Source organism: Carcharhinus amblyrhynchos, chromosome 14, assembly GCF_965287045.1.
Source record: "Carcharhinus amblyrhynchos chromosome 14, sCarAmb.v2.hapA, whole genome shotgun sequence".
NCBI classification, from domain to species: domain Eukaryota; kingdom Metazoa; phylum Chordata; class Chondrichthyes; order Carcharhiniformes; family Carcharhinidae; genus Carcharhinus; species Carcharhinus amblyrhynchos.
Genome location: NC_137337.1, coordinates 71,736,484 through 71,756,367, shown reverse-complemented (window position 1 = coordinate 71,756,367; position 19,884 = coordinate 71,736,484). Strand labels below are relative to the sequence as shown.

The 19,884-nt window shown below is 41.4% G+C and overlaps 1 protein-coding gene across 4 annotated transcripts in view; it reads left to right on the top strand.

Annotated features, from left to right (window-relative positions):
• The window catches only part of LOC145352771 (serine/arginine-rich splicing factor 5-like), a 35,707-nt gene extending 17,496 nt beyond the window's left edge, over positions 1 to 18,211 (top strand). For 2 of the 4 annotated variants that reach the window (XM_080203070.1, XM_080203072.1), the window contains exons 4-8: positions 45 to 155; positions 2,085 to 2,154; positions 8,137 to 8,207; positions 16,365 to 16,472; positions 17,616 to 18,211. In XM_080203070.1, coding sequence (XP_080059196.1) covers positions 45 to 155; positions 2,085 to 2,154; positions 8,137 to 8,207; positions 16,365 to 16,472; positions 17,616 to 17,862 — 607 coding nt within the window. In that variant the 3' untranslated portion in view covers positions 17,863 to 18,211. Of the gene's footprint in view, positions 1 to 44; positions 156 to 2,084; positions 2,155 to 2,390; positions 2,518 to 8,136; positions 8,208 to 16,364; positions 16,473 to 17,615 lie in introns of all 4 variants that reach the window. The other 2 variants (XM_080203074.1, XM_080203073.1) reach the window with 2 other exon arrangements.
• The last annotated feature ends 1,673 nt before the right edge of the window (positions 18,212 to 19,884 follow it).

The window sequence follows — 19,884 nt, the reverse complement described above, 5'->3', positions numbered from 1 at the left end:
AGCGCAGAAGGATGTTCATTTAACCTTCTGAATCATCTTCCTAGGGTTAGAATTGAGTACGCTCGATCAAGATCAAGAGGAGGTTGGCGCAGAGGAAGCAGAATGCCACCACGCTTCAATTACCACAGACTGTATGGTGGTGGAGGAGACGGAAGGTAAAATCCTCAGATAAATCCTTTGTGGTAGTAATGTTCATGATCTTGGAAAGGAAATATTGGATTTGGTTGAAAATGAACACTCTGCAGAGCACAAAACAAACACAGAAGCACTGATCTGTGATGTGTGGGGTTTAAGTTTAATCTCATGATTGGGGAAAGATTGAATGCAATCGAAACACTGAACAGTGAGCAGTGGTGGGGGGGAGAAAGATAGGAGAGGAAAGACCAATATGGGCAACATTCAAAGTAGTGTTTGGAAGGAAAGCAGGATAGATTGTATATAAAAAAAAACTATGGTTATCACAATGGATATAGACAAGATAATGTTAAAGGAAAATTTAGTACAAGGTCACTAAATATTCGTACCATAATTTTCACACTGTTGTATTCTGGACGGCACGTGGCACAGTAGTTAGCACTCCTGCCTCACGGCACCAGGAATCTGGGTTCAATTTGGCCTCGGGTGACTGTGTGGAGTTTGCACATTCTCCCCGTGTCTGTGTGGGTTTCCTCCATGTGCTCCAGTTTCTTCCCACGCTTCAAAGATGTGCAGGTTAGGTTGATTGGCCATGCTAAATCATCCCTTAGTGTCAGGGGGACTAGCTAGAGTAAATACAGGGGTTATGGGGTAGGGTCTGGGTGGGATTGTTGTTGGTGCAGACTCGATGGACCAAATGGCCTCCTTCTGCACTGTAGGGATTCTATGATTCTAATCTGTTCCAAGTGGTTGAAGGGTTGATTGCAATAATCAAAGAAAAATGTGATGCTTAAATGAGACATCTAGCACATTAAATAAGACTAGATCTGAAGTTATTTTTGTTGTATCTATTTTGGTGGTAGTTGAATTTGTTTTGATGGACAAGGAGTGGAGAGGAATTCACTATCTCAACCTAATGCCAAGATGAGACCAAATGGAAAACAATTTTCCCAAAAGGAGTCTTTCCTTTCAGTAACATATATCTCGTACCTATTAAAACCACACTGAAATATTAAAACTACATCCTCAAGGAAAGGCCTTGTGGAAAAAAATCATATTTCCAAAGCTGCTGCTTCTCCTTGTCCCTTGGCTTTGGAGTTTTTCTGTCAACAAATTTCTTCTTGTTGTTAGATGCATTTGCATTACAATTTAAAAGCTTGTTCTTGACGAGGAAAGATGGAACAGGGCTCAGGTGGTGTATAAACACCAGAATGGAATGGAGTGTTTAGGCCAGATGTTCAGTTCCAGTGCGGTATAGCCCTGAATATTCCAGCCATGTAGCAAGTTTTATAGCGTGACCCATTATGGTCACCACTTCTAACATGCCTCTTTTCTTTCTCCCTCTCAGTTACCTTTTCTCTTCACTTGAATGCATTGCCTCTTTGCTGCATATTGTTCCGCATGCCTTCCAGTATCTCACTCAGTTGTGGAATGTCCGTAAACTATTTGGATTTCGGAACCATCACTACCAAGCCTAGACCTGTCCGCGTGACATTCAAACACCTGTAGTTTCCAGCAACAGTCACAAGAGTAGTGATCAAGACTAAGAACGTGGACAATTTATCTTTCCCTCACCAGAACTGCCGCAGTTGTGCTGCTACATTTGAAATTAGATTACCCAGAACAGTTCTACTGGTGTCACTAAACTCTGCAAGAAAACCTTAGCACTCTGTTTTAAGGTTTTTTCTAAACCTTTTGTGCAGCAGCAACTTGCCTTGTGATTGAAGAATGAGCTGTTACAAGAGCTCTTTTTGATCAGTGGAAACTGACCAGAATGCGAAAGGCTGGAAAACCAGCTCCCACTGTTCGCGTTTCGAGTATACACAACTCTACAGTTCAAATTATGCAAATAAACGATTGTCTAGATCCGCACTGAAATTGCCACTGAAGTGCAGTCAATATAATAATGGCATAAGGAGTGGAATAAAACGTTCTTGTTTGTTTCCCAGAGGTAGCCGTCCAGTTCGTACTCAATACAGAATTATTGTGGAAAATCTATCCTCCAGGGTTAGTTGGCAGGTGAGCTCTGGTGGTTTTTATTTTTAAATGCTTTTATTGTGTAATATTTTGCAAAATATTTGAATCACACATGGCTGAATGCATTCAAATGGCAAATGCCAAGTCTAAAGCTCTTATAACACTTGATGGTTCTGGTTCTGTTTTGAAGAATGTACTTTTCAGTGTGATACTTTTACCAACACAGCAAGTGCCAGAAACCAAAACAGCTGATGCCAGATAACTTGTTTTCCTGTTAGGTCCCCACCTGCTACCTCTTGTCAACACATTACCTCTTCCAACTGGGAAAATGGCATGGTCTGGGCTGTAGACTTCTCAATGGCCAGCATCCGTTCACATCGTGATCAGACATCGCACTTTTGTACGGTGGGTCAGTTCCTGCCTGTTTTTACTTTTTCCCTCTGAGATGGAATGCTCTGCTGGTACACAGTTGCCCATCTACCAGACTGGGGATGGAACTCTTGATCATCTGTTTGAGAGTTCAGTACTCTACCCTCCAAGTTGCAGAGCCACTAAATATAATTTTGTAAGTGGCTTAATTGTTTTTAAACCTACAGTACCGTAGGAAATATAGTTTATGCTAAAACGGACTATACTAACTTGGGTATTTTTTTGTACTCTGTTATAAGACAAGTGCAATGGGAAAACAATGTTCACATTTGTTGTTGTGTACAATTAATGTACTTCAGGGACCCAACATTAATCTTCTGATGACTTGGCCTAAATTTAACCTGGAATCTGCATCCTGAAATGTACTAGTTCTATAAAACAGACTAAACGTTAAATGTGAAATGTGATGTATTTTCTAATACATTTGTGATTACTATATACTAGTGTTCTCTTCCTTAGTTTTTGCTGGAAATCTTGTTTAATAGCTGGTTACCACCAGTGTAAATGCAGTTTCAAAATGCTGACTGAATATCGCGAGTCTCAGTTTGCCTCTGGAAGTGGAGACAAGGCATACAGCACCTAAGATTGCAAAACACAAGACGCACATGGTAAAAAGATACTTTTTTGGCAAAGTAATGTGGTGAGTCAGCAAAAGTTACTGATGGGCCCTGTTACACATTTAACTAAGAATTTGTGGAGTATGGTGGGAATTACACATTGCCTGATTACACTCAGTATCTTAATTAAAAACTTGGGATAGTCCCACTTGGTTCTCATCAAGTGGCTAAGCAGGGTGCTATTAAAAACTGGATGGAATAAATTAATTAGTTTTTAATGGTGAGAATTGCCTTGTTTCGGATTTAAAGCATATGTAGCGCACTGAAGAAAAAAGAATGATGATCTTAACATCTTTGATTGGCATAGTGAATTGTTCTGTGGCAACACGTAGAAAATCACTTGTGCAATTGTTCTGGTTTCAATGAATGGCAGTCTTTTGAATGCATGCGTAATAATGTGTACATGGTGACCCTAAAAAAAAATCTGTTGATTTATTTTGGATTAGCCTAGAATAATTTTGTTGCTATGACATGAAGAAATGGTTTTACCGTGTTCCAACACTCTTGAGCGTTTTAGCATGCTACTTAGATAATATACCCTTCATCCACATTGATAACTCCTCAGTTGGTAAGTTGCTTTGACTAATGTTCTTTGATCCTGGACTCCCCATGATCTGACCCACTTGCTTTTGTGCAACAGAATGCATTTTTAGTGGCTAGTCTTTTCTGCAGATAATGTGCAGCATTGGTTTAAAATCCCCTTTCTTATGATCATAGAATCATGGATCTTATGTGGAATATAATTATTTTTTGGATGGCAAAGTGGTTAGCTCCACTGCCTCACAGTACCAGGGACCCCGAGTTTGATTCCCAGCTTGGATCACCATCCATGCTGAGTCTGCATTTTCTCCCTGTATCTGCATGGGTTTCCTCTGGGTGCTCCAGTTTCCTCCCACAGTGGGCAGGCGGCATGGTGACACAGTGGTTAGCACTGCTGCCTCACAGCACCAGGGAGCCGGGTTTGATTCACAGCTTGGGTCACTGTTTGTGTGGAGTTTGCTTTCTCCTGGTGTTTCCATGGATTTCTTCCGGGTGTTCCTGTTTAGAACATAAGAACTAGGAGCAGGAATAGGCCATCTGGCCCCTTGAGCCTGCTCTGCCATTCAATAAGATCAAGGCTGATCTTTTTGTGGACTCAGCTCCACTTACCCGCCCACTCACCATAACCCTTAATTCCTTTACTGTTCAAAAATTTATCTATTTTGCTTTAAAAACATTCAATGGGGTAGCTTCAACTGTTTCACTGGGCAGGGAATTCCACAGATTAACAAACCTTTGTGTGAAGAAGTTCCTCCTCAACTCAGTTCTAAATCTGCTTCCCCTTATTTTGAGGTCATGCCCCCTAATTCTAATTTCAACTGCCAGTCCCCTTCATAATCTTTATATGTTTCTATAAGATCTCCCCTCATTCTTCTGAATTCCGATGAGTATTGCCCCAGTCTACTCAGTGTGTCCTCATAAGCCAAACATCTCAACTCTGGAATCAATCTAGTGAATCTCCTCTGCACCCCCTCCAGTGCCAGTGTATCCTTTCTCAAGTAAGGCTGCCAAAACTGTACACAGTACTCCAGGTGTGGTCTCACCAGCACCTTATACAGCTGCAACATAACCTCACTGTTTTTAAACTCCATCCCTCTAGCAGTGAAGGAGAAAATTACATTTGCTGCCTTAATTACCTGCTTGCACCTGCAAACCAACTCCTTGTGATTCTTGCATAAAGACACCCAGGTCCCTCTGCACAGCAGCATGCTGCAATTTTTTACCATTTAAATAATAGTCCATTTTGCTGTTATTCCTACCAAAATTGATGACTTCACATTGCAATATCACAGCTGCCATAAATCAGATCAGGTGCAAAATTGAGACCCTGCCTCTTCATGTAGATGTTAAAGATCCTTTTACTCGACCAATATTGCTTACTCGGTCAAGAGGACTACCTGGTCCTTAATCCAATTTACTATTTGTGTGGCTTTGCAAATTGATGCCTGCATGTGGATAGTGACTACATGTGTATAGTAATTAATTAATTGAGAAGTGCTTTAGGATGTCTGTAGATTTAATAAGATGTTGGTTAAATCCAAGTTCTCATTACAGGATTTGGTCTCTGGGTGGGATGGACAGAGACAGAAGTGGGAAAGGTCTCTGGAAAGGTAGTGTGAAATGGCACCATAAAATTCGCCACGATAAGAACATAAGAAATAGGAGCAGGAGTAGGCCATCTGGTCCTTCAAACCTGCCCCGCCATTCAATAAGATCATGGCTGATCTAAAGTGGATCAGTTCCACTTTCCCACCTGCTCCCCATAACCCTTAATTCCATTGGCCATCAGAAATCTATCTACCCTCGACTTAAATATGTTCAACGAGGTAGCCTCCACCACTTAAATGGGCAGAGAATTCCACAGATTCACCGCCCTTTGAGTGAAGAAGTTCCTCCTCAACTCTGTTCTAAACGGCAGCCCCCCCCCGCTTATTTTGAGGATATGCCCTCTAGTTCTGGTTTCCTTTCTAAGTGGAAAGAATCTCCATACCTCTGCCTTATCTAGCGCCTTCATTATCTTGAAGGATAACATCCAGGGAATCACTAAAACTGCCATTTGCTGCCTGGCTCATTGAGGGGGCGTCAAGCACATTTCCGACCCCATTTACAGGGAAACCCACAAGAGTTCTCTGGGTTTTCCTGGAAAATATCATCAGGGACTCGGGCCACCCACACCAAACACAGGAGTGGTACTGCCATGGATGTTGTCTATGCTCTGAAACACCAAGGGTGAGCCCTCTATGGATTCGGTGGTTGAGGATTGTTACAAAAAGCGTTTTTTTTTCTCTTGCGTGTGGTTTCTAGACAGTGTCACGATGTTGCAATAATGACGCCAAAAAAATTTCAAGTTTCAGTTTACAAAGCAATGAATCAGCCACTGTTTCAGACCCCTGTGTTTGGAAACAAGCTGTTCAAAATTAAATTTTTATAGTAATTTAGCATCCAGAGTGATATTAATTTATTTATTTTTGTGCGATATCTTTTGTTCCACACATCTACACCATCACAAAGCCCACTTATTTCCCTAACATAAGGTGGCTTTGCCCCTGCCATTGCTGTCATTCAGCTGAAATCACATTGTTGTTCTATCTCTGGGCTTGATTATTCTGATGCATTCCTGATCTGTCTGCTACTTTCTCTGTAAACTTGAGATCGTCTATTACTCTGCCACTTATGTCCTAATTCATATCAAGACTCATTCATCTGTCACCCATGCACTTGGTACATTTTGATTTTAAAATTTTTATCCTTATTTTCAAAGTCCTCTGTGATCTCGCCTCTCCTTATCTCTGTAATCTCCACCAACCCAAAACCCTCTCCAAAAGCTCTGCTCATCTAATCCCGGCCTCTTGAGTTATCTACCATTGGTGTTCTTGGCTGCCCAGATCTCAAGCTCAGGAATTCCCTCCCTAAATCTCCCTACCTCCTTGTTTTCCTCCTTTAAGGCACTGTTTAAAAACCTATCTCTTTGACTAGCTTTTATTCATGTGACCTAATATTTCTTTATGCATGTCATTATTTTATTTTATAATGTTCCTGTAAAGCACTTTGGGATGGTTTATTACTTTAAAGGCACTACATAAATATAAGTTGTTCTTGAAGTTGTTGTTACTACTTTATGCATGGGCTGAGTTTAAATCTGACTCTACAATTGTGCTCAAATCGTTAAAGATTACAAGCTTCGCTATAATAAAAACGTAACTTGTTGGACATAGCCAGCAGATCAGGCAGCATCTGCGGAGGGAGAAACAGAGTTAATGGGCGGGATTTTAAGGCCTCGCTCAGGTGTGATCGTAAAATCCCATCTGAGGCCAACGAAGATTTCCATTCTGGGAACCTCGCTTGCCCCGGAATGAGAGTGGGCGCGATGGTAAGGTCTCGTTGAATGCTTCGGCATGATGACTTTTCATCAGAACTCACCTTTATGCTTAGCCAACTGTTGTCCTCCTCCCAAGCATGTGTGAATTCCTGTTTTTTTTTAACTGTCTATTGTTTAAGAGTCACTTGGTTTCTTTTGAGGATTGGTTTTCCCTTTTTTATATATGTGATCAAATAATCTAGTTGACTTTGTGTATGGTCTCCTTCATTTGTTTGCAGGTTGCAAGTATTTATAACACCAATGGAAGCTCTGGCTTGGCTAATTTGACTGCAGGCTGATGTGCATAATATATTTAATATTCAAATTTAATGAGGGTCCGGGAAACGAGGAGAGTATTGGCGGCAGCCTTTATCAGGATAACCTTTTCTGCGTGGTTCTTGTCAACCAGGTAGCCTACCCTTATCTCAAAGGGTTTTTGCTTCTGACTGGAGTAATAGGATTTCATTAGTGGGTTGCTTGGAGGATCAGTGTAAGAAAAGGGAAGCCAATACTGCCAGTGAATTGTGTAGCAGTTTCCATTTCCATGAGAGAAAATGTGGATGCAGAATCTAGCCTGAAATGCACAAGATCACCAGCTAAGTATTGAAGAGTGACTCTCCGGTAAGGCAGCACAAGTGCTTGGCTGATATCTGCTAAGGCTTATAAGGTGACTTACCTCGGGCTAAAATGAAAGAAGTAATTACATCACACATCTAGTATATTTCAGAAATTAACTTCCAAGGTTGGTGCTAGTGGGTGAAATTTCTTCCACTCTGTGCCTCATCAAGAGTCAACCAAATTTAAATGCTTTGTTTTTAAAATAATGGTATTGTGGTGCAATTATGGCCAATAAATAAACAAAACGTCCTTTGTAAAAATATTTATGCGTACTGTATATTGATTCGAGTAGCAATTTTTGAAACGATCATATTTTCTTAAATTCTAAATATTTTGAAAATTCATCCATGTCACTGGAAATTTTAAAACATCTGAATCATATTTAATATATTTAGTTGTGTTTTCTGTGAATATCAAAGTGTACACTGTTACTTTAATAAGTATTGTTCTTGTTGTACATAGGATTTGAAAGACTTGATGAGACAGGCTGGAGAGGTTACATTTGTGGATGCGCACCGAAACAAGAATGAAGGGTAAGATGAGTTTACTCGGTATAAGTGGCAGCAAGAGATGCATTGTTATCTTTTCACATGTCCCTTCCTAATGTTTCACACGTCAGAGCTCTTTCATTACTTAACGGGACAGGCATTTTGAAGGGAAGTTGGAGAGGAAGTCCCCGTAAAAAGGAATGGAAGGGTACGTTGATAGTGTGAGATCAAGTGAAGTTGGAGAAGGGTCTATTTATCTTATAGAGACGTATAAGATAATGAAAGGGATGGATAGGGTAGCGGTAGAGAGATTCTTCCCGCTCAGAAAGGACAGCAGGACTAGAGGGCACAGCCTCAAGATAAGGGGGGGTGCAGTTTAGAACGGAGTTGAGGAGGAACTTCTTCAAAGGGTGGTGAATCTCTGGAATTCTCTGCCCGTTGAAGTGGTGGAGGCTACCTCGCTGAATATATTTAAGACGCGGGTAGATAGGTTTTTGGCAGACAAGGGAATTAAGGGTTGTGGGGAGAAAGCGAGAAAGTGGAACTGCGCCACTTCAGATCAGCCATGATCTTATTGAATGGCGGGGCAAGCTCGAAGGGCTAGATGGCCTACTCCTGCTCCTACTTCTTATGTTCATATGTCAGGTGGAGGATAAATACTGACATAGACCATCTCTGTCTGAGCGGTAATCTATTTGATTAATGTTATATTTGAAATAGTTTAACTAGAACTTCTATAAGTGTCTGGCTATTTCGAGCAGCCTATTGGCAATAAGATTTTACTATAATGCAATTATTTAGGATTACTGTGCTAGATAGTTTCATCTTTTTCAATCCATTTTTTAATGCAAAGATGCCCTGAAGTCCCAAAATGATCAGCTGAAAGCAAAGTGGGCTGGCATGGCTGTGTAGCTGCGGTTTAGTAAACACTGGAGCTGATATGCAGGAGCTTCTGTATTAATTTAAGATATTGAATTTAGGTGATATATGCAACATTTCTTAGTACAAAGCTTTGAAGTGTTTGTCTGACTTACTGCAGAAATAGACAAAGATTGTGATGTACAGTCTTAGTAACATCCTTACAGCCAGCTGATGAATATAACCTTGAAAATCTATCTGTTATACTATGTAATAGGCTGAGATGATTACGATTAAAACTTTGTAACAGCCTGCTCTTTGAAGATTTATCTTCTTCAAAATGTAGTCTACTGTTTCCCTTAAAATACTTGAGCAGTTTTTTAAAAGTTCTATTAATCTGTCAGGCCTAAGCTCCATCATGTCACTTTCAAACAAAATATTGTACAGCCTTGCCCTGGCCTCCAGTTCAACTATATCCACGCAAATGGTCCCTCTGAAATCTCAAAGATGAAGAAGATTCACAATACAAAAAAACAAAGAACAAAGAAAATTACAGCACAGGAACAGGCCCTTTGGCCCTCTAAACCTGCACTGACCATGCTGCTCGACTGAACTAAACCCCCTACCCTTCCGGGGACCATATCCCTCTATGGGACCATGTCTCTGGCCTTAGAGGAATAGGAGGACAGGGAATAAAGGATGTATATTAGTCTTGTCTTGGGCTAAAAGGGTGCGTATCAAACAATGGATTTCCTTGGGTAAAATAAGATGATGATATTAAACTTAGAAAGAAGGCATGTGATAAAGGTAGGATTAAAAATACAGGCAATACCCAGACTTAAACACAACTGGTTCCTGAAAACCATGGCATAAGTTGAAACTGGTTTTCCCAAGGGAGCAATGTTATACATAGGGGTTTGGTTAGAATCCCTACACTGCAGAAGGAGGCCATTCAGCCCATCGAGTCTGTACCAACCACAATCCCACCCATGCCCTAAACCCGTAATTCCACGTATTTACCCCACTAATCCCTCTAACCCACATATCCTGGATCCTGGGACACTAAGGGACAATTTAGCATCGCCAATCCACCTAACTCGCCTATATTTGGACTGAGAGAGGAAACCGGAGCACCCAGAGGAAACCCAAGCAGACACGGAGAGAACTCCACACAGTCCATGACCCAAGCTGGGAACTGAACCCAGGTCTAACCCTGAGATAGCAGTGCTAACCACTATGCCACCTTGCTGCCCTGAACCAAGGTGTGAGACCTCTTTTGCATTGAATAGTGAAACGTTTGTGAGATCTTACTTCAGTATAATTGCCTTAAAGTAGTGTATTTCCCAAGATATAATAGTGCTACACTTCTGTACTGTGCCTGAGAAGCAATTTGCCCATTATGATGTTGTGAAAGACACAACACAGAGGGACATAAGAGTTGGTAGAGACCAATTGTTCACTGACTTGGTGTTATAAAGTCAAAATTGGCATTGTAAATTTGAAACAGGGTGTCAAATTTTATTTTATCATTGTAAGTGCTGCTCATCATAACTGCAACAAGGATAGTCTGTACTGAGAAAACTATTAAGAATATAGAAGATGTAAGCAAGGTAAAAGGGGAGATTAGCAAACCTAAAAGAGAACAGGAAAACGATAGCAGTGATATGAAAGGAAATGGTAGGGGCTTGTGAAAGCACATGAAAAGTAACAATAACAAGAGATTGCATTGTTTGTGCATGGAAGGCAATCTAATTGTGGAGGAGTAAGATATGATAGAGGCATTAAATAAATATTTGCATCAAGTTTTACAAAAGATGGTCCAGGTTGGCACAGTGGTTAACACTGCTGCCTCTCAGTGCCAGGGACCCAGGTTCAATTCCGGCCTTGGGCTTCCATCTGTGTTGAGTTTGCACATTCTTCCCATGTCTGCATGGATTTCCTTCTGGCGCTCTGGTTTCTTCCCACAGTCCAAAGATGTGCAGGTAAATTGGATTGGCCATGCTAAATTGACCCTAGTGTCAGGGGAATTAGTAGGGTAAATGTGTGGGGTTATGGGAATAGGACCTTGGTGGGATTGTGGTTGGTGCAGACTTGATGGACCAAATGGCCACCTCCTGCACTGTAATGGTTTCTATGATGTGGAATTGCCGATATTGGGCTGGGATGGGCACAGTAAGTAGTCTCACAACACTAGGTTAAAGTCCAACAGGTTGATTTGGTAGCACAAGCTTTCGGAGTGCTGCTCCTTCATCAGGTGAGTGCAGGATTTAACAGGGCATTATATAGACACAAACTCAATTACAAGATAATGGTTGGAATGTGAGTCTTAACAGGTAATCAAATCTTTACAGGTGCAGACAATGTGAGTGGAGAAAGGGTTAAGCACAGGTTAAAGAGGTGTGAATTGTCTCAAGTCAGGACAGTTGGTGAGATTTTGCAAGCCCAGACAAGTTGTGGGGGTTACAGATCATTTCACATGAACCCAAGATCCTGTTTGAGGCCGTCCTCATGTGCGGAACTTGGCTATCGGTTTCTGCTCGGCGATTCTACGTTGTTGTGTGTCTTGAAGACCAAATGGCCGCCACCTGCACTGTAAGGTTTCCATCAGGTACAAACCAAGCCTGCCAACCCTTCCTCATAAGACAACTTACCCATTCCAGGTATTAGCCTAGTAAACCTTTTCTCAACTGCTTCCGATATATTAACATCCTTCCTTAGATAAGGAGACCAATACTGTACACAATACTCCAAATGTGGCCTCACTAATGCCCTGTATAACTGAAGGAAAATCTCCCTACTTTTGTAATCAGTTCCCATCACAATAAACTCTATTAGCTTTCCTAATTATTTGCTGCACCTGCCTACTAAGATTTTGTGATTCATACACTTGGACATCCAGATCCCTCTTATTTTGAAGGAGTTAGAGTAATGTTTAAAACAAAATTATTTCAATTTAATAGCTATCATGTTGACTGTTCAGGAATGTTTAGTGATTCTATGAAATGATGATTTCTAGCAACAATAAGAAACAGTGAGAAGTGTCACAACACCAGGTTTGAGTCCAACAGATTTATTTGGAATCAAGAGCTTTGGAGCACTGTTTCTTCATCAGATTAGTGGAGAGATAGGTTCAGAAATATGGCATATATATCGGCAAAGACACAATTGTCACAATTCTTGTGATTGTGTCTTTGCCGATATATGCATGTTTGTGAAACCTACCCTTACCTCTTCACTCACCTGAGCAAGGAGCAGCGCTCCAAAAGCTCGTTATTCCAAAAAACCTGTTGGACTTTAACCTGGTGTTGTGAAACTTCTTACTGTGCCTACCCCAATCCAACACTGGCATCTCTGCATCAACAGTAAGAGAAAACATGAACTCAGTGCGAACAAAGAGCTTGATTGAACACTGTTAAGCATGCCACGTATTTCTATTATAAACTTTTTCTGATTGGTTGAGTCATTACAAAATATGCAGGAATAGACAGAGAGGTATTCAGAGCCAGTGACAGCTGAATCCAGCCCAGCGTCCTGGCGGACACAGGCTTCTCGCATTGTCAGAGCCTGAAGGAAATCGCACATGATTAAAGTTTCCATTTTTACTTCGAGTATTATTAATTTCTTGCATTGGTGACACAAATCAATTTACTTTCCAAGAAAGGACTGGTAGAATTAGAATTGAGTCATTCTTTTAAGTTAAGTTGGATCATTTATTAGACATAAGTAGGCTTACATTCACACTGCAATGAAGCTACTGTGAAAATCCCCTAGTCGCCACACTCCGGCATGGTCAGTGCACCTAACCAGCACATCTTTTGGACTGTGGGAGGAAACCAGATCACTGAAAGAAATCCATGCAGACACAGGGAGAATGTATAGACCCCGCACAGACAGTGACCCAAGCCAGGAATTGAACCGGGGTCCCTGGCGTTGTGAGGCAGCAGTGCTAACCACTGTACTGCCCCACTTAGATAACAGTAAATGAAAAGCCGCACATCTGTTCTACCTGTTGACTTTCTGCTGTGAAGTCAAATTAATTGAGAACAACTGATGACTGAAGAAGGCAAAAGTGGCTCTTCTGGTGACTGAGATGGTAACTGTACTGCTGCCCAAAAAGTACCCAGGTTCAATCACTCAACTGTCCTGACTTTACTGATCTCAGTTGAATGGCATTAGTAGGAGAACTGTTGGCTGGAGTGGCTGACCGAATAGTTGAGTAGCCTGTGAAGATTGTTCACTTGGGTGAGATACTGAGCAGCTGGAATTGGTAACTACATGAAGGAAGAGAACAAACGGATTTTTTAAAAAAATTGAACAGACATCTCGCAATATATGACCAAATTTAGTTGTGTATTTTAGTTTTGACGCATGATTCATCACTACTTTATTCACTGTTGTCTGACTGAAAGACCATGGTTCAATTCTAATTCTACCTGTCTATTCTGGAACAGTAAATTAATTTGGATTACCAATTCAGGAATCCAATTATATTACATTAATCAAAGCATCAAAACACTTTGGTTTGAGTAGCTTGAACAGTCACTCATGGGGGTAATTGCTAGTGTTACTCTGTGTTGGCAAGTAACCTTCTGACCAACTGAAATATAATTAATGAATACAAGAACATCTCAGTTGTTTTTAGCTGTTCGTGGTATTCTTGTTCATTGGATTTATGTGAAGTACAATAGTGGAAGCTGTTTAGATTTTTTGGTGATCTTGGTGTCTCTCCCCAAGGGGATACAACTAAATTACCTAAATCCAAACAGCTTAGATGCAAAAACGTAAGCTAAGGCTTTGAGAATCCAGGATATGAGTGCTGGATATATGAGCACATTTTCTGACATTTAGTAGTGTCTTCCAGCAATAGCTTCCTTATTAGTTGTTTTATGAGATATGCCGTCAGCATAGTGGAAGAATCAAATCAGGCCATATGTTGAAATTTCGTATCATATGCAGGTTTGTCAAAACCTCTTTCTTGGTCCTGGGTTTCACACACGATCAAGAGAAAGAATCATAGAATCCTACAGTGCAGAAGGAGGCCATTCGGCCTATCGAGTCTGCACCGACCATAATCCCATCCAGGTCTATCCCCATAACCCTATGCATTTACCCTAGCTAGTCCCACTGACAGTTAGGGGCAACTTAGCATTGCACATCTTTAGACTGTAGGAGGAAACCGAAGCACTCGGAGGAAACCCACACAGACATGGGGAGAACGTGCAAACTCCACACAGCCAATCACCCAAGGCCGGAATTGAACCTGGGTCCCTGACGCGGAGAGGCAGTAGTGCTAACCACTATGGCTCCATGCTGCCCATTTATGGCACACTGAGATATAATTATGGAATTATATAATATTCCATAAACTTTACCTGCTTTGAAACTTTGAAGGAAGGTGAAAATGATCAAGTCGTCCTTTGCCCTTTCTGAATGGTCACAGAGCTAAAGTTTGCAGACATGGAGATTCTTGGGTAATGAGGTAAATCAACAATTGGAGCAGGTACTCACCTCTGAACAATACCTCGCAATTGTGATCTTAACTGCACGTGTTGGTTCCCAGTACAGTCTACCACACATTAACCCAGGATGCTTAATGATGTGTAAAGCTCTGGGTGGGTCCACTATTTAATCTGCTAGAATTAAACTGGCACAGTGGTTAGCATTGCTGCCTCACAGCGCCAGGGATCCGGGTTTGATTCCCGGGTTGGGTCACCGTCTGTGTGGAATCTGCACATTCTCCTCATGTCTGCGTGGGTTTCCTCCGGGTGCTCCGGTTTCCTCCCACAATCCGAAAGATGTGCAGGTTAGGTGGATTGGCCATACTAAATTGCTCCTTAGTGTCAGGGGGACCAGCAAGGGTAAATGCATGGAGTTATGGGGATAGGGCCAGAGTGGGATTGTGGTCAGTGCTGACTCGATGGGCCAAATGGCCTCCTTCTGCACTGTAGGTTTCTATGATTCTAATCAGTGTCACAATAGTTTAGGTGGAACAGACACTGCAAGGCCATACCCTGCATTGCCCTTCAAGCCATTACATCAGGTAGAACGGCAATAACCCACCTCACTTCCATTTTAAGAGCCTCATCCATCTTTATGTGGATCTTTGAACTGGAGTACCCATCCTGAATACAATCCAAGATTTGACCGCATATTCCCAGGCTTCCCAGCTTCTTGATAAAGCACCTTGTGAAAATCAGTCCAGTCCTGTTTTCACAGAGCCTTACAATCACAAAGCCACAGTTTGTATTGTGCTTTGAGATTGGAATTAGTCTATTCTCCTCTGGTCCTCCTCTTTGACTGCATAGCACCTGATATTAGTCTCCAGCAACTCCCAAGAGATCCACTGTAAAAAAAACAGATGTCAGCCCAATTCCTCTGTGGATAAGCTCACTAGAATCCCTCTTCTTGTAGATAAAAGCCACAGCTGTAATCTTGAAATTCTGAGTATTATGGGCGGGGCTAACTAATAACCTCAGGAGCAACTCCAATGCAGGTTGCTGGGTCCTGTTACAGAATGGATTGAATCGTGAAGTGTAGAGGAAGTATTTTTCCTAAAACATTTGTTTCTTTAAAATGTACTTTTCCAATGTTCTCTCTTCCTTTTTCTTGAAGGAATTAATCCGTGTTCTGGTAATGATTGCACAAACATCAGGTTTGCTCCATTATTTTGCCTAACTGGTCATTGTTCACTCATGATTTGGATATGCCAGGGTTGGACAGTAAGAAGTCTAACAACACCAGGTTAAAGTCCAACACCAGGTTTATTTGGAATCATGAGCGCTGCTCCTTCATCAGGTGAGTTGAGGTTAGTTCACAAAAACACATATATTGTGATATATATATATATAATAGATATTGTGTCTTTGCCTATATATACCTTGTTTGTGAACTAATCTCCACTCACCTGATGAAGGAGCAGTGCTCCGAAAGCTCGCCATTCAAAGTAAATCTGTTGGACTTTAATCTGGTGTTGTGAGACTTCTTACTGTGCCCATTCTTCTCTCAGAAATTGAACATCAACAAATGTTAAAATTGAACATTGACAGACCCTGAAATTGTGGAAGGCATCACGTCCCAGCCTGAGCCCACACTTGCCCAATATCCATTCAGGCTCCCATTGCAGCAGGTATTCATTTTAGCCATCAGAATGAGAACCCTTATTGATTGCCGCCATAGTCCCTGTGTATCAGCACAGGGTGAGTGCATATGACTGGGGATTGAACCAAGGACCTTCTGTTGAAGCTTTAGTTTATATCAGACTGTGCACTTCCCACCTGAGGCAAAATATTGCACGGTTGTCAGTATTACAAGATGTGCATTTCTCAAACTGTAACTTTGTTTTAGGGTGGTTGAGTTTGCCTCATCTAGCGATATGAAAAATGCTCTCAACAAGCTGGAGGGTACAGAGATAAATGGTCGAAAAATAAGATTAATTGAAGATCGGAAACGCAGGTAATTGTTACTAAGACTGTTAGCATTTGCCCTTTTAATTTACAAAAGTTCTTGCTTACTATTTCCATGTGACATACAAGTAATGTTATAGTGGCCGTGCCTTCAGCTGCCAAGGCCCTAAGCTTCTCCACACCTTTCCACTGCTCTTCACTTCCCTTTCCTCCTTAAAACCTATCTGCTTGGCCAAGCTTTTGGTCATCCTATATGACAGAGTGTCCAATTTTGTTTTATGATGCCTCTGCAAAACGCTTTAGGTCGTTTTATTGAGTTAAAGATGCTATGTAATTACAAGTTGTCATAGCTTCATCCTAAGGAGATGGGGTAAATCACCACTCGATCTAATCTTGATATTACACTTGTACTTTCCAGTCAGGCTGCTCAGTATTAATGAGGAGCGGGAACTTTTGCGCATCCCCACTTCCCCTTCCTCCACCATTGCTGCAATCAGCCAAAATCTGTAGGATTTCTTATTTGTTGTGGAGGTTGGTCATTGACTACCCAATGTCTTTATGAGGGACAGGGAAATAATTAAGATCAGTGTAATGGGTTGCACGGTGGCACAGTGATTAGCACTGCAGCCTCTCAGCACCAGGGACTGGGGTTCAATTCCTGGCTTGGGTCACTGTCTGCATGTTCTCCCATGTCTGCATGGGTTTCGTCTGGGTGCTCTGGTTTCCTCCCACGGTCTGAAAGACATGCTGGTTAGGTTCATTGGCCATGCTAAATTCTCCCTCAAGTGTACCCAAACAGGTGCCGGAGTGTGGCGATTAGGGGATTTTCACAGTAACTTCATTGCAGTGTTAATGTAAGCCAACTTGTGACACTAATAAATAAACTAAATTTCAGCAGGTATCTTAGCACAGATTGTCCAATAACTCACCTGATGAAGGGGCAATGCTCCGAAAGCTCGTGAACCCAAATAAACCTGTTGGCCTTTAACCTGATGTTGTGAGATATCTTACTGTGTCCAAATTGCTGGTGCTGTACATTGTATATGCATCACAAATATTATTAGAAAATACTTTTAAATAAATTTTATGAGGTGCCTTTTCCACATGAATAAGCTTTTAGAAATCAAGTTATTGACTATATGTAGCTAAATATTTGAGAATGAAAATCTTGATAATCGAATTTCATTTCCAGGACCAGAAGCAGATCTCATTCCAGGAGTTCTTCGAAATCTCGCAGTCGGTCACCATCGCCGAGGCACTCAAAGTCAGAAAGTCGGTCCAGAAGCAGGAGTCAGAGTAAATCCCATTCTGCTAGCAGATCTCCAGGCAGGAAAGATCAACCATCAAAGAAGGCACATTCAAGATCAAAATCTCCCTCCGAATCGACGCACCGATCTAGGACGAGGTCCAGGTCACGTTCGGTGGAAAGTGCCGATTAGACAATGTTTGGGAAAAGCTGTTTTATTTTGTGAACTGATATTTGCCATGTTTTACTTGAGACTGTTTGTGGATGTTTCTCTTTGTTCACCTTTTGTTTCTGACGAGCTGTAAACGGTGACTTTCTTTCATACACAACAGTCCATTAATGCAAAATAAATTTTCTTGTATTAGAACTGGTTTTAAAGTTCTATGCTGCTTTGGTATTGAACATATAATGGATAGATTGAGCAAACTAATAGCAGATTGTTGTTTGTGAAAAGCTGTTGACACTCTCTAGTTCATATTAGTTTTTCTGTTAATTATAACTGATACTTTTGATTGAAACTAAATAAATATGATTTCACAACATTTCATTTGCTCAGACTATTTGTTATTGCCAGGTGAAAGGCTTTGAACTAAATGTTTGCCATGACTGCTCAACTGTAACTGCATGGTGACCTTTAAGCATTTTTAAAGAATCATCTTATTAGAGCTTGACTTGACCGTATTTCCATCTTTTTCTTTGTCAGCCTTGCTCAGTGTTAGCACTTTTGCCTTGGAGTCAGAGGTCATGGATTCGAGTTCCAATCCAGAGACAAACATATAATTTAGGCTGGCACTTCAGTGCTATACTGAGGTGCAATACACTATAGGTGTGCCCTCTTTGGGATAAGACATCAAATCTGTTTTTAATTCGCGTCACAGGTAGGCTTACATTAACACTGCAATGAAGTTACTGTGAAAATCCCCTAGTGGCCACATTCCGGCACCTGTTCAGGTACACTGAGGGAGAATTCAGCGTGGCCAATGCACCTAACCAGCACACCTTTCGGACTGTGGGAGCAGGTGAAATAAAATCATTCATGATGCTTCGACTGGAGTCAAATGATTTAGGGTATCTGGCTTTTTGATCATTATTCTTGAATGCACTACTGATAAAATAGGATTGTACTTGGTTGTACTTGTGCATTAATCTCTTTATACTCACATATAAAGAATAACACCTTGGAAGCAGCAACAAAGGACTGCTGATCTCTTTTGAACTGTCCAAGGTAAAGCCAACTTTTAACAGGTAAAGGAGTTTATATCATAGTCATAGAAAGCCTACAGTGCAGAGAGAGGCCATTCGGTTCATCAAATCTGCACCAATGACAGTCCCATCTAGGCCCTATCCCCATAATCCTACATATTTACCCCACTAATCCCTCTAATCTACGCATCCCAGCACACTAAGGGGCAATTTAGCATGGCCAATCAACCTAGCCTGCACATCTTTGGACTGAGAGGAAACCCGTGCAGGTACCCACATCAGGAATCGAACCCGGATCCCTGGGGCTGTGAGGCAGCAGTGCTAACCACTGTGCTGCCCCACCCTTGGGCGTTGCTTGAACGTAAATTAACTTTACAAACATCACCTTAAAAAAATGTATCCCTCAACTGTCACTGTGATAAATGCCAGATAAGCAAACATTTTCAGCCAATAGACGAGATAAATAATCAACAGTTTGTTGCTACAATGTTAATTGTTATTAGGGAAAACCAGACTCCAGGAGAGAGTATCTGATGCAAGAGACAAATGTCTGAACTGACTGAGGTCTGTAGAATTTCCTCATTCACTCATAAAGCTGGCATCTGTGAAACTAAATTGTGATGCTGTGACTGGTGTTTCCTATCATTCGCAGGCCCAGGCTCCATATGTTTAACACTTGGGTCAAAGGCATATTTGGGGAAATAATCCTGTGAGGGAGAATTTCCACACTCTTAGTAGAGTAGAAGCATTGTTCTCTACACAAACTCCCCAACTGATTCTCCCGACACTACTGTCCCCCACACATCTCAATCTCATCCTTGATGAACTCTTCTGCCATCTATATTACTGATGTGGAGATGCCGGCGTTGGACTGGGGTAAACACAAGAACAAGTCTCACAACACCAGGTTAAAGTCCAACAGGTTTATTTGGTAGCAATTTTATTTTGTGAGATAGTCTCACAACTCTACCTGTTGTGAGACTATCTGTATTACTGCCAGCCTTGTGCCAAA